We start from the raw sequence: 13549 nt of genomic DNA on the forward strand, positions 1-13549 counted from the left end.
AAGTTAATAATTTATTTTATTTTATTGTATTTCTCTTTTACTTAGTTACATAAAGATATACATGCATAAAAAATCTATTTGATCTTTTTATTCACTAACGCCAGAATCGAGAAATAAAAGATATTGATTTAAAAATATTTTATTTTTAAAAATGAAAAAATAAAAAATATAGGCATGAATAAAAAAATAATGTAAATTTATTGGTTTATTCACTGACGTCAGAGTCAGGAATAAAAATACCGGTTTAAATTTATATTATTTTTTATTCGTTATTTTTAGCTAGAAAAAAATAAAAAAATATGTACATGCATAAAAAATAAGTTTATTTTTTTCATTTATTCACTGACGCCAGAGTCGGGAATAAAAATAACTGATTTAAATTTATTTTATTTTTTGTGTGATGCGTAAAAAATAAATTTATTTGATTTGTTTATTCACTGACGCCAGAGTCAGGAATAAAAAAAAAATATCTGATTTAAATTTATTTTATTTTTTGTGTGATGCGTAAAAAATAAATTTATTTGATTTGTTTATTCACCGACGCCAGAGTCAGGAATAAAAGAAATATCTGATTTAAATTTATTTTATTTTTTATGTGATGCGTAAAAATAAATTTATTTGATTTGTTTATTCATCGACGCCAGAGTCAGGAATAAAAAATAACTGATTTAAATTTATTTTGTTTTTATAGCTACGTGATATTTACCAACGCCAGAGTTGGAAATATCTGTAGTTAAATATTCACTGGTGCCAGAGTCAGGAATATTACACACAAACAATCATAGTATAAACCAAAAAAAAAATATTAGCAATTAAAGACAAAGAGTAGCAATGCAGCCTACCTTAGGCAGGACGTTTAAGGGGTGATGATATCTTCCCTTTTACGTAACCAGTCTCGAACCATAGAATCTTTATTGACCAGTTAAGGTTCCTAGTAACCATAATACTAGGTGGCGACTCCTTAAACAAAGATCATTCCCCCATCAAAGAACTGGATGCCAGAAATCCGTTCTTTCCATTCCATAGATTCCATTATAATTTTTAAGGCCGCCGCGATGTCGGGTGTGACAGAATGGCGACTCCACTGGGGAACTAAGACTAAGCTTTGCTTTATTTGTTAAAAATTGCTACCAATATTTGTCGTGTGTTTTGGTTTTTATTTTATTCTATTTGGTTTATTTATTTTTACAGCTTTAGCATCCATATTTATTCATGCCATCATATATATTGGATATGCATTGACGCCTTCACATACCACGCATTTCATAATAAATATCTGTTGTATAAACTTTATGTTAAATGGGAGAGTAGCGGTACCCCAATGGCTTTAGCCTGGGTAAGACTCGTGAAACCATCCAACTTTCGCTTGATTGTTTACTCGATAGTGGTTGGTATGCCTAAACTGATATTATTCAGGGCCTCTATCTTCACGCTACTTGTAAGTCTCATATCAACCTTTCGAGGAAGATCACTGAGCATGCGAAAGACCTTTCAAAGACTAGATAGTAGCCTACCTTGAACATTTAATGACTAGAACCTACCCTTTAAGTTGTTCCCTATGTAAATCTCACTAAGGCAAGCTTAACATATAGCATCTTTATTACAGGATTGTTTTTTAGGTGACATAATGGTCGTTAATCGTGAAATCACAACGGTTGAGTATGGGCTTGAATCTGAATCATTGCATATGACTGAGGGAGACTGCCCTAGACTGGATGACAGTGGGATACCGCTACTAAAAGATGTGAGATGCATAATAAATGAGGCCAGTCGTTTGCTTCCATTCACCAAATACTTGGCCGATGAGGCAGAATTTACTAGGATGTATGGGAGAGTTTTGCATCTTCTGAATGTTCCAGTACTGCCATTAGCCATAAAAACCTTAATTCATTTTTGGGATCCTGAATATCGATGTTTTACATTTGGGAATATCGACATGGTTCCTACCATTGAAGAATACGGTGTTTTGACAGAATTTCCTGAGGATATCCATAAGGTTTACTTTCATCAAAAGATTGAGAATACTATAGAGGAGCTCGCTAAGCTATTGGGAATCCGTCAAATGAGCTTATATAGAGAAAAAAATAATTCTGGGGGTTTGAGATGGAAACGACTAGAAGAGCTTTTGATTGCTAAAAAGTCTAATATTGATGCTAATTTGGAGGTATACCGAATATTGGCTTTGGGGATATTTGGGTTGATTTTGTTTCCTTCGACGGCCGGAATTATCAGTTTAGAGGCAGCTAATTTGTTTATGGAGTATGAGAAGACCAAAATTAATCCTTCTGCTGCGATCTTGGCTGAAACTTTTTTATCTCTCAATCATTGCAAAAGGATTGGGAAAGGTTCTATGAGATGTTGTGTTCCATTGTTGTTCATTTGGATGGTAAGCCATATAGAGTCCGAGACACCAGTATTCCGAAATTTTTGGTGGTTTGATCAAAAGCCACTCGAGTTATTTGTATCAAGTGAATGGGAAAAATTTTCTGAAGATGATTGGAGGGTAAAATTGCAAGGAATTCCGCAAAGCAATTTTAATTGGAGAGCCCCATGGATGAAAAATGTAGCATACCTAATGGGCTGTGGGAAAAAGCCTTGGGTACCTTTGATTGGGGTGACTGGGTATATTAGTTATGCACCTGCTTTGGTTGCAAGACAGCTTGGGGGCATACAAAGCATTCCAAGAACAGTTGGTTTAGCTCAATTCACTGGAGTCTACAAAGGAGCATATAATGAAATACTAGAGAGCATTAAGCATGATTGGGGTTCTTTGGTGATAGTTAAAAAGGAGATAGGTGTAAGGAATCCTACGGTTAGTGAAAGGTATCCCGAATGGCGTAATGGAAGAGTCTCTTATATGGCAGAAGTTTCTGAATCTGTGGGCACTCAAAGGAAAAGAGTGAACAATGAAGAAGAATTAAGGGAACAAGTAAAATTGTTACAAGTCGAGCTTAAAGCAAAGGAGGAGCAGAGAGTGTCCTTGGAGCAGCAGTTAGCCAAAGAAAGAACTGTGAGAAAAACAGTTGAAGAAGAAAGGGACTCTGTGGGTCAAGACTGGATAAAGGCAAAGGATGAATTGAAGACGATCAATAAAGACATGACATATTATATGGCAAAAGCTAAGCATTGGGAAGAGTCAGCTATCAAGACGCAAACTACATTAAAAATGCGTCGGGCGGACGTAGTCAAGCTTAAAGACCACTTGGGGAGAGCGGAGATTGAAATAGTCAACACTACACATGTGACTAAAATACATGAAGAGCAAAAAGTAGCGTTGAATGATCATAAGGTTGAAGCAGAAGCATTGAGATCTAAGCTGGAAAAAGAAAAATTGAAGACCGCACAGCTTATAGAAAACCAGAAAATGATAAAGCAGCATAATCAAACATTGGACAATGCTAATAACTTTTTGTCTAGAAACAACTTGATTCATACTGAGAGGATAAGAGAACTACAAGATCAAATTGATAGAGCAGCTGCAGAAGCCCATTTATTACGAGTGGAAGCTCGCCAAGTAGGAGGAGACATAATGAAATATCGAAGAAGCATGGATAACACCGATCTTTTTTTAAGAGCAATAGCTACTAAAGGCAGTGTTTTTTCTCCTGTAATAGATTAGATTAATTTTTCATTGTAAGCTTTTAAATAAGTAATGAAAGGGTTAGACCCACATTTTCAAAAAAAAAACATGTGTATATGGTTGAAAGCCCAAATGTCAAAAAGCTGAGCAGATCTCTCCTCGGCATTACAGCAATGATATCAAGTTCAAGTTCAACCCACATATCTAATGAATAACGACCATATGTCACCAACAAAGTGTGAATCTATATCCAATATGTTGCATTCACATTCATGCATCTCATACATTTGCTTATAGATTGTCATATTTTGCATATAACAGGTGAAATATAGGTCCCCAACTGAAACGTATTCATAATACTCGTTCACGAAAGAAAATAGAAAATGAAGAGAGAGCTCAGTTAGAAATGCAACACCAAAGAGAGTTGGAAAGCCTGAAAGAGGATGTGGCAAGGCTCACTAGCTTGCTCGAGCAAGCTTTGAGGCCTAGAGCTGGGGAAGGAACATCTTCTCAACAAACATGTACACCTCAGCCTCCACCTTCCTTTATTCCGCCATTCGAACCTCAGCATGCTGCTCCTTTCGCACCTACTCAATCAGCACATCCAATGAGGATCCCTCATATTGTGTTGACAGAAGAAGAACCTCAAAGGAACAAGATAATAGAGGAAAATGGTCATGAGAAACTAGCTGCCTTAGAAGAAAGAATGAAGGCAATAGAAGGGAATAGTTTATATGATCCCGTGAAGGCCGCTGAAATGTGTTTAGTGCCTAACGTGGTTATTCCTAGAAAATTCAGAGTTCCAGAATTTGTTAAATATACCGGAACTCAGTGCCCAATCACCCATCTTAAAGCATATTGTAATAAGATGGCTGAAGTAGTCCATGATGAGAGATTATTGATCCATTTCTTTCAGGACAGTTTAAGTGATGCTGCTCTTGCTTGGTATATGCGTTTGGATAATACCAAGATTAAAGGATGGAAGGACTTGGTTGATGCTTTTGTTAGACAATATAAGTTCAACATGGATATTGCCCCAGATAGATCAAGTCTGCAAGCCATGGAAAAAGGCAATAAGGAGTCTATAAGAGAATATGCCCAAAAGTGGCGTGAATTAGCCGCACAAGTAAGTCCTCCATTGTCGGAAAGGGAGATGACTGGCTTATTTTCCAATACTTTCAAAGCCCCGTACTTTGAGTACTTGGTAGGCAGTGCAGCACAAAATTTCTCTGATTTGGTTGTCATAGCTGAAAGGATCGAACAAGCCGTTCGGACGGGTAGGATCGTGGATCCTACTGAAAAAAGAGGTTTTATTGGGAAGAGGAAAGAAACAGAAATTCACAATGTTGAAAGGGAAAGTAGAGGGAAGAAAACCTACCAAGATAATTACAGCTTCAAAAGTATTCCACCTACCCCCTCTATATCCAATATAAAATTCTCTTCACCTACAAACACCCAAAACAACCCAATAAACAACCAAACCAATAATGCCTACCGCCCAAGAAGAAATTTTCCAACAAATCAAGTGCAACTTCCACCATTACCCATGTCTCTTACTAAAATGCACCAAAGATTGCTTAGTATTGGTCAGGTAGCACCTATTCCATTAGAACCTTTACAACCACCATTTCCCTTTTGGTATAAACCCGATCAAAAATGTGAATACCATGCTGGTGCTGTTGGTCATAATATTGATGGATGTATTGCATTCAAACGAAAAATCCTTCAGCTTATCAAAGCTGGTTGGATTTCTTTTGATGAGTCTCCAAATGTGAATTCTAACCCTCTACCAAATCATGCTTCTGGAAGCGGGGGAGTTAATAATTTGGAGATAGGAAGGGGAAGTACATCAACTTTAAGGGTGACTATGGATAGATTGTATGGGATGTTGAGGCAAACAGACTATTTAAAGACACCAGTCAAAGTACAAGCTATAAGGAATGATAATGAATATTGTAAATATCATCAGCAGCTTGGGCATGATATCGACTCGTGTGAGGAGTTCCATTTGGAGGTAGAAAATATGATGACATTGGGAGTATTAAGATTAATAAAACCCAAAGAAGATGAGTTGGTAGGAACAATGACTGGTTGTAACAAGAAGGTGGAAGTTTGTAGATATATACCAACCGAAAAGGGTCCACCAAAAATGATCCTAACCAAGCCTATGAATACTGTTAGCGGGAGTTTTAGTGCCCAACCATATAATTATGGTTATTCCTTTCACAACACAAATCCTGCCCCTGTTTTCCATGCTGAAATAGGAGGACTCACTCGAAGTGGGAGATGTTTTACTCCTGAAGAGTTGGAAAATCACAGAAAAGCCAAAGGAAAGGATATGGTGGAATTGACAAAGACAGATGAGGTTAATAAGCCAGTAAGTGATGAAGAGGCTAATGAATTTCTGAAATTGATGAAGCACAGTGAATATAGTGTGGTTGATCAGCTAAAGAAAACACCGGCTAGGATTTCTTTGTTATCATTAATGTTGAGTTCAGAATTGCATAGGAACGTGCTTCAGAAGGTTCTTAATGAAGCATATGTTCCTCAGGATATCACACAAGACTCCATAGAACATTTGGTGGGCAGGATTCAAGCCACCAACTACCTCTACTTTACCGATGATGAGCTGGATCATGAAGGGACCGGTCATAATAAACCATTGCATATCACAGTAAAATGCAAGGATTGTGTGGTAGCTAAGGTGCTTATAGATAATGGTTCTGCTCTCAATGTATTACCAAGACATGTACTTGATAAAATGCCAGTTGATGCCTCTCACATGAAGCCAAGTACCATGACTGCTAGGGCATATGATGGGTCACCTCGACCAATCATTGGGAGTATTGATGTTGAACTAATCATTGGCCCACAACCATTTCAAGTCACATTACAAGTAATGGACATTCATCCATCATATAGCATGTTACTTGGGAGACCTTGGATCCATGCAGCCCGAGCTGTCGCATCTTCTTTACATCAACGGGTCAAGTTTATCATCAATGGAAATTTGGTGACTGTGAGGGCTGAGGAAACTTTATCAACAATGAAAAATGTATCGATCCCTTACATAGAAACTGAAGAAAGTAAGGATGGAAATTTGCATGCATTTGAAGTTGTAAATGTTGAATGGGTACCAGAAAATACGATACGAAGGAAACCAGAAATTTCTGAAGCAGCAAAAATGGTTGCTAAATACTTCTTAAAGCATGGACTGCCATTTCAATATGACCACACTACCGGAATGCCTGAGAGGGTTAATGTGATAAAAATGAAGTGCGCGGATCAAAGGTTTGGCTTAGGGTTTAAGCCTGGGAAAGCAGATTTCAAAAGAGCAGCTGGAATTAGAAGAGAAAAGAGAATGGCCCGGATTGAAAGGAGAGAACCAGATGAAGATCGAATGGAAATCCCACCAATCCATGTAACGTTCCCAAGACCCGCATATGTGATAAAAACTGAAGATTATGAGGGAGGACTAAGAAAGGAATTCAATGGTGTTACTATCAATTATCTTGAAAAAGACAGTGAACAAGAGTTAAAGGAAGAAGATAGTACTCATGAACAGTTGCCTCAGCTGACTATTAGCGTTTTGGAAGATGGCTCATCGGAATTCGTGAGGAAACTGGCCGAGGGAGAAGATTTAGCAAATTGGGAAATTCATGAAGTTCCAATTATTTTCAAAAAGTAATGTTTGTTTACTTGTTTGTTGTTTTGGTTATTTGTATTGTTTGAATAATTGTGCCTTGCCAAATCATCATGGCTTAAGAGATTGGCAATAAGGTTTTGTGGTTGAGCCCTTATATCCTTTAGATTTCAATGAGATCATGCATACTTTCTTTCAATTGTTTTTTTTTCTCTTTCTCTGTTCATTTATTTAATTTCCCAGAACTATATACTCATAACCGAAACACTTTCCGCTTTCAGGAAATCTGAAAGCGGATTGTCATACACCTCACAAACTCATTGCACTGTGGATAATTGGCTTAACTTTGATGAAAATATAATTGCCATGGATGAAGAAGAGTTTGGTGAAGAGGATATCCATGAGTTCGCAAGGTTAGTCGAACAATCTGACCGCACATGGAAGCCTGCAAAAGAAGAATTAGAACTGATAAATGTGGGCACCGAGGATAATAAAAGAGAGTTGAAGATAGGGAAGTTAGTCTCTGCTGATGAAGGAAGGAAATTGATTGCTCTTTTACAAGAATATGTTGATGTGTTTGCCTGGTCATACGCTGATATGCCTGGTCTGGATACTGATATTGTGGTACATAAACTACCTTTGATAGAAGGTTGTAAGCCAGTTAAGCAAAAGTTGAGGAGGACAAGGCCAGATATACTAATCAAAGTGAAAGAAGAAATAATGAAACAGTGGGATGCTGGATACTTGGAAGTAGTCGATTATTCTCAATGGGTGTCCAATATCGTAGTAGTACCCAAGAAAGATAACAAAATCAGGGTATGTGTGGATTTCCGAGACTTGAATAAGGCAAGCCCAAAAGATAATTTTCCTTTACCCCATATAGATGTGCTAGTGGATAGTGCTGCTAAGAGTTCTACTTACTCTTTTATGGATGGTTTCTCTGGGTATAATCAGATTAAAATGGTCGAGCAAGACAAGAAGAAAACAACATTTGTCACCCCGTGGGGAACATATTGCTATAAAGTTATGCCATTTGGATTGAAAAATGCTGGGGCAACTTATCAAAGAGCAATGGTGACACTATTTCATGACATGATGCACAAAGAAATTGAGGTATATGTGGATGATATGATTGCTAAGTCTAAAGATGAGGAAAACCATATCCCAGCTCTGAAGAAATTATTTGAAAGGCTGAGAAAGTATCAATTAAAGTTGAACCCTGCAAAGTGTACATTTGGGGTGAAGTCAGGGAAGTTATTGGGATTTATGGTAAGCAATAATGGCATAGAAGTAGACCCTGATAAAGTGAAGGCCATACAAGCTATGTCAACTCCTAAAACCGAGAAAGAAGTTCGAGGTTTTTTGGGGCGTTTAAATTACATTGCTCGATTTATTTCACAACTCACAGTCACTTGTGAACCAATCTTTCGATTACTTCGAAAGAAAAACCCTGGAGTATGGGATGAAGACTGTCAAAAAGCATTTGATAAGATAAAACAATATTTGCAAAACCCACCTCTATTGGTACCACCTATGCCTGGAAAGCCTCTCATTTTATATTTAACAGTGACTGAATCAGCAATGGGTTGTGTGCTTGGCCAACATGATGAGACCGGAAGAAAAGAACAAGCCATCTACTACCTTAGTAAAAAGTTCACTGAGTGTGAATCTCGTTACAGTATGGTTGAGAAGTTGTGTTGTGCTTTGGTATGGAGTGCGAAAAGACTCCGGCAGTATATGCTATATTATACCACTTGGTTAATTTCAAAGATAGATCCTCTGAAATATATTTTTTGAAAAACCGTACATGTCAAATAGGCTAGCCAGATGGCAAGTGTTGTTGGCTGAATATGATATCATCTACAAAACAAGAAAATCCGTGAAAGGAAGTGCAATCGCAGACCATTTAGCTGATAATGCCCTTGAAGACTATGAGCCATTAAATTTTGACTTCCCTGATGAAGATGTGTTAGTAATAGAAAGTGATTGGTGGACCATGTACTTTGATGGTGCAGTGAATGTGTCTGGTAATGGAGCTGGTGCTGTAATAATTTCTCCAGAAGGGAAACAATATCCCATCTCCATTAAATTGCAATTTAGTTGCACAAACAACACAGCTGAATATGAGGCTTGTATTCATGGATTAGAAGCTGCATTGGAACTAAAGATACAAAAACTAGAGGTATATGGAGACTCCATGTTGATAATCTGCCAGACAAAGGGGGAATGGCAGACAAAAGATGAGAAATTGAAACCATATCAAGAATATCTCTCCAAGTTGGCTGAAAAGTTTGAAGAGATAGAGTTCAATCATTTAGGAAGGGATAAGAATCAGTTTGCGGATGCTTTAGCAACCCTGGCCTCTATGGCCACAATCGATTGTGGTATCAGAGTACATCCTATAGGCATTGATATCAGAAGTTCTCCTGCTCATTGTTATTTAATAGAAGAAGAAATTGATGGCAATCCTTGGTATGCAGATATAAAAAGATTCATCCAATATCGAGAATATCCTTTTGAAGCTTCAAAGACAGATAAGAAGACGTTGAGAAGAATGGCCATGGAATACTTTCTAGATGGAGAAATCTTATACAAAAGGGCATTTGATGGGACTTTATTAAGATGCCTAGACAGATCAGAAGCCAATAAAGCTTTGTATGAAGTACACGGAGGAATTTGCACCACCCATGCAAATGGACACATGATGGCGAGAAAAATGCAAAGAGCAGGGTATTTTTGGATGACTATGGAGAAGGATTGTATAGAATTTGTCCGAAGATGTCATAAATGTCAGGTGTATAGTGACAAAATCAATGCGCCTCAATTGCCCTTATTCAATATGGTGTCACCTTGGCCATTTGCAATGTGGGGGATAGATGTGATTGGGCCTATTAATCCAAAAGCTAGCAATGGTCATCGATTTATCTTGGTCGCAATTGATTATTTTACAAAGTGGGTAGAGGCCTGTTCATATGCTCATGTGACGCAGAAAGTGGTCAAGCGTTTCATTGAGAGAGACCTAATTTGTAGGTATGGTTTGCCAGAAAGGATAGTAACCGATAACGCCAAGAACTTCAATGGGAAGATGATCGTGGAATTATGCACTAAATGGAAAATCAAGCATTCCAATTCATCCCCTTACCGACCAAAGATGAATGGTGCTGTTGAAGCAGCTAACAAGAACATAAAGAAGATTGTCCAGAAAATGGTGGTTACATATAAAGATTGGCAAGAATGGCTTCCTTATGCTTTACATGCATATCGAACAGCAATAAGAACGTCCACTAGGGCTACACCTTATTCATTAGTTTACGGAATGGAGGCAGTGATGCCTTTGGAAGTAGAGATTCCTTCTTTAAGGGTCCTCATGGAATCTGAGCTAGAAGAGGCTAAATGGGCAAGAATACGATATGAACAGCTAAATATGATCAGTGAAAAGAGATTAGCTGCAATCTGTCACCACCAATTGTATCAAAAAAGGATAGCAAGAGCATATGACAGAAAAGTTCGACCAAGAGAGTTTGAAGTAGGAGATCTTGTATTGAGAAAAATCCTATTACTACCTAATGAAAATCATAGCAAGTGGGCACCCAATTATGAAGGTCCTTATGTAGTAAAAAAGGCATTCTCTGGAGGAGCATTGATACTGACAGGAATGGATGGAGAAGAGTTGAGTAGGCCAGTGAATTCCGATTCTGTGAAGAAATATTATCCATGATTGTATAAGTTCTCATCCAATCAATAAAAGTTTTGCCAATAAATTCACTTTGCATGTCTTTGCTCTCTCTTATAAATGTTTATCAAAGAATCAGTAAATACAACCTTGAAGCCTTGCATGATCTCATAGATTCAATTCATCATTCTTACCAAAATCAGTATCCCTATTAGAGTTTTGAAAAATTGATCTGGCATTTTGATTTCAAAAGTAATTTGATGTTTATCCAAAAACAATATTTTTGACATTCTACTTGTAGAATGACAAATGAATCAAGCAACTCCATTATTAAGGTGACTAATATTAAAAAATAAGAGAAATGAATAAACACCTTTACCCCATTACTCTTGAATCATGTGTTTTTTTAAAATGTATGAATAATGGTATATAGTGAACTTGTTGTTCATAACTCATGAAATGCATCTTTGCAAAGAATAAACCATCATACCATACGAGGTCAAAGTTTATTGATCATAGCTACTTGCGCTTGAAATGAGGAAAGGCCATCTTTGTTATTTCCTTTCACGTTCTAAAATAAATACATCCCTTGCAAACCCTTTTTGAGCCTGAACAATTTTTTCTTTCATAGAAAAAAATCCCGACTAGGATCACACCCCATACTGGGGGTAAGTGAAATTTCAATTATCAAGAAAGATGATAAAGCTGTGAGAAAGCCAAAAGTCAAAAAAGCTCAAGAAACTCAAATGCTAGGGGGCATGCCCAAATCACAAGAAAAGGTGATAACCAAGATAAAGTGAGTATGCTCTATAAGCAAAGCAATGAAAAAAAAAAGCAGCAAATCAAAGAAGAGCGGCAAAAGAAAATATGAATGACATCAATAGTCAAACTGTTAATAGTGATTCTTAGTCTTTGAAGCCCTGAAACACTCTTTGAGCCTTATGAATCCTTTTCTTTCATAGCCAAAAACCACAGCCTACGTTACGTGCCTATAAAAGTCCTTTCTAATCAAGTAAGCAAGCAACCTAGAACAATAAACAATGCTCTCAAAATGCAAAGAATACTTTTTCATAAGATTCATGACATCAAGAGTAAACTATTCATTATTATTCATGCTGATAAAAATAAATGTGCAAAAAGAGACAAATTCTTCTCATACAAAACCTCGAGTTTTTTCTCGAGCCCTCCACTCTGAAAACTTATAAAAGCAAAAGGTCATAATATCATGGCATATTTTCACCGAAGACCTCATTGCCAAACACAAGAACAAATAATCTCTTTTCCAAGAAAGAAAAATAACCAAGGAGTTACAAGATTTCAAAAGCAAATTGTTTTAGACTCACATCGAAATAATTTTTTGTGTTCAAAATACAAGATCAAGATTTCAAGATTCATTCTAGACCCATATTCCTTCACCAAACAGAAAAAGGATAGATATGAGAGAATGACCTCTTAGAACCATTATTTATCCAAATCACTAAGAGAGCACACTTAGAGGCAATAACCAATACAAGGGGGCAACATTGTGTTTAAAAGGAAAAATTCTAGAAAAGGAGATGGTAATTTTCTTTAACCAGACAAGGGGGCATGTTGGTTTACAAAAGACAACTCGATCCTTTCAGCAAGTGACACCGAATGTTTCTAGCAGTGCAACGAGGAGTAATGAGTAATCCTCTTAAATTATTTGACGAATCAGAAAATCTTTAGCAAGCAAGTGGGTCATGATGGGCACCAAAAATGCTGAGTTATACAAATAAATTTGGAAATAGACTTATATGAGCCAACTCGAGTGGGCTAGAAAGCTAAACTACAAAGATGACTCAAATCAGATAACAAGATCTCGCCAACCAAGCAACGAGAAGATTAAGAAGAAATGGGGGCCTATATTTCAAATCAGGTAAATATGCATACATATCATTTAAACTTTGAGACCTTGGACAATGAGTTTTGTAAATTTTTTAGAGAAAATTCTAACGAAATCCATTCAAGTGCGCCTTTGAGCCCTCGACCATTAAAGGTAGTGCATTTCCTATCCTACCTCCATTTGAGCGTGCCTTCGAGCCCTCGACCATCAAAGGTAGTGCATTTCCTATCCTACCTCCATTCGAGCGTGCCTTCGAGCCCTTGTCTTATTTCTTTTCGAAAGCATCTTCGAGCCCTCGACCATCAAAGGTAGTGCATTTCTTATCCTACCTCCATTCGAGTGTGCCTTCAAGCCCTTGTCTTATTTCTTTTCGAAAGCGTCTTCGAGCCCTCGACCATCAAAGGTAGTGCATTTCCTATCCTACCTCCATTCGAGTGTGCCTTCGAGCCCTCGACCATCAAAGATAGTGCATTTCCTATCCTACCTTATTTCAAGTGCGCCTTCGAGCCCTCATTTCCTCCAAGCTTCCATCTATGGAACAATGCGCCTTCGAACCCTATCATGTCTTATAAAAAAATCCTAATATACCATCTGGGTCGGTAACCCATTACAATATACCATCTGGGTAGGTAACCCATTACAATATACCCATTACAACTGGGACCCATTACAATATACCAACTGGGCAGGTGACCCATTACAATGTGACCATCTAGGTCGGTAACCCATTACAATATACCAACTGGGCAGGTGACCCATTACAATGTGACCATCTGGGTCGGTAACCCA

General features: G+C 37.5%; 1 protein-coding gene across 1 annotated transcript; it reads left to right on the plus strand.

Moving 5' to 3' along the window:
- Positions 1-3981: 3981 nt before the first annotated feature.
- On the plus strand, positions 3982-10946 carry LOC105114407 (uncharacterized). The gene is given in 3 exon segments (XM_011010937.1): positions 3982-7264; positions 7505-9014; positions 9016-10946. Coding segments are annotated over 3 exon segments (6714 nt in total). The 5' UTR covers positions 3982-3986; the 3' UTR covers positions 10942-10946.
- Positions 10947-13549: the final 2603 nt, after the last annotated feature.

The sequence above is a fragment of the Populus euphratica genome, unplaced genomic scaffold, assembly GCF_000495115.2.
Source record: "Populus euphratica unplaced genomic scaffold, PopEup_1.0 scaffold673.1, whole genome shotgun sequence".
Lineage (NCBI taxonomy): Eukaryota > Viridiplantae > Streptophyta > Magnoliopsida > Malpighiales > Salicaceae > Populus > Populus euphratica.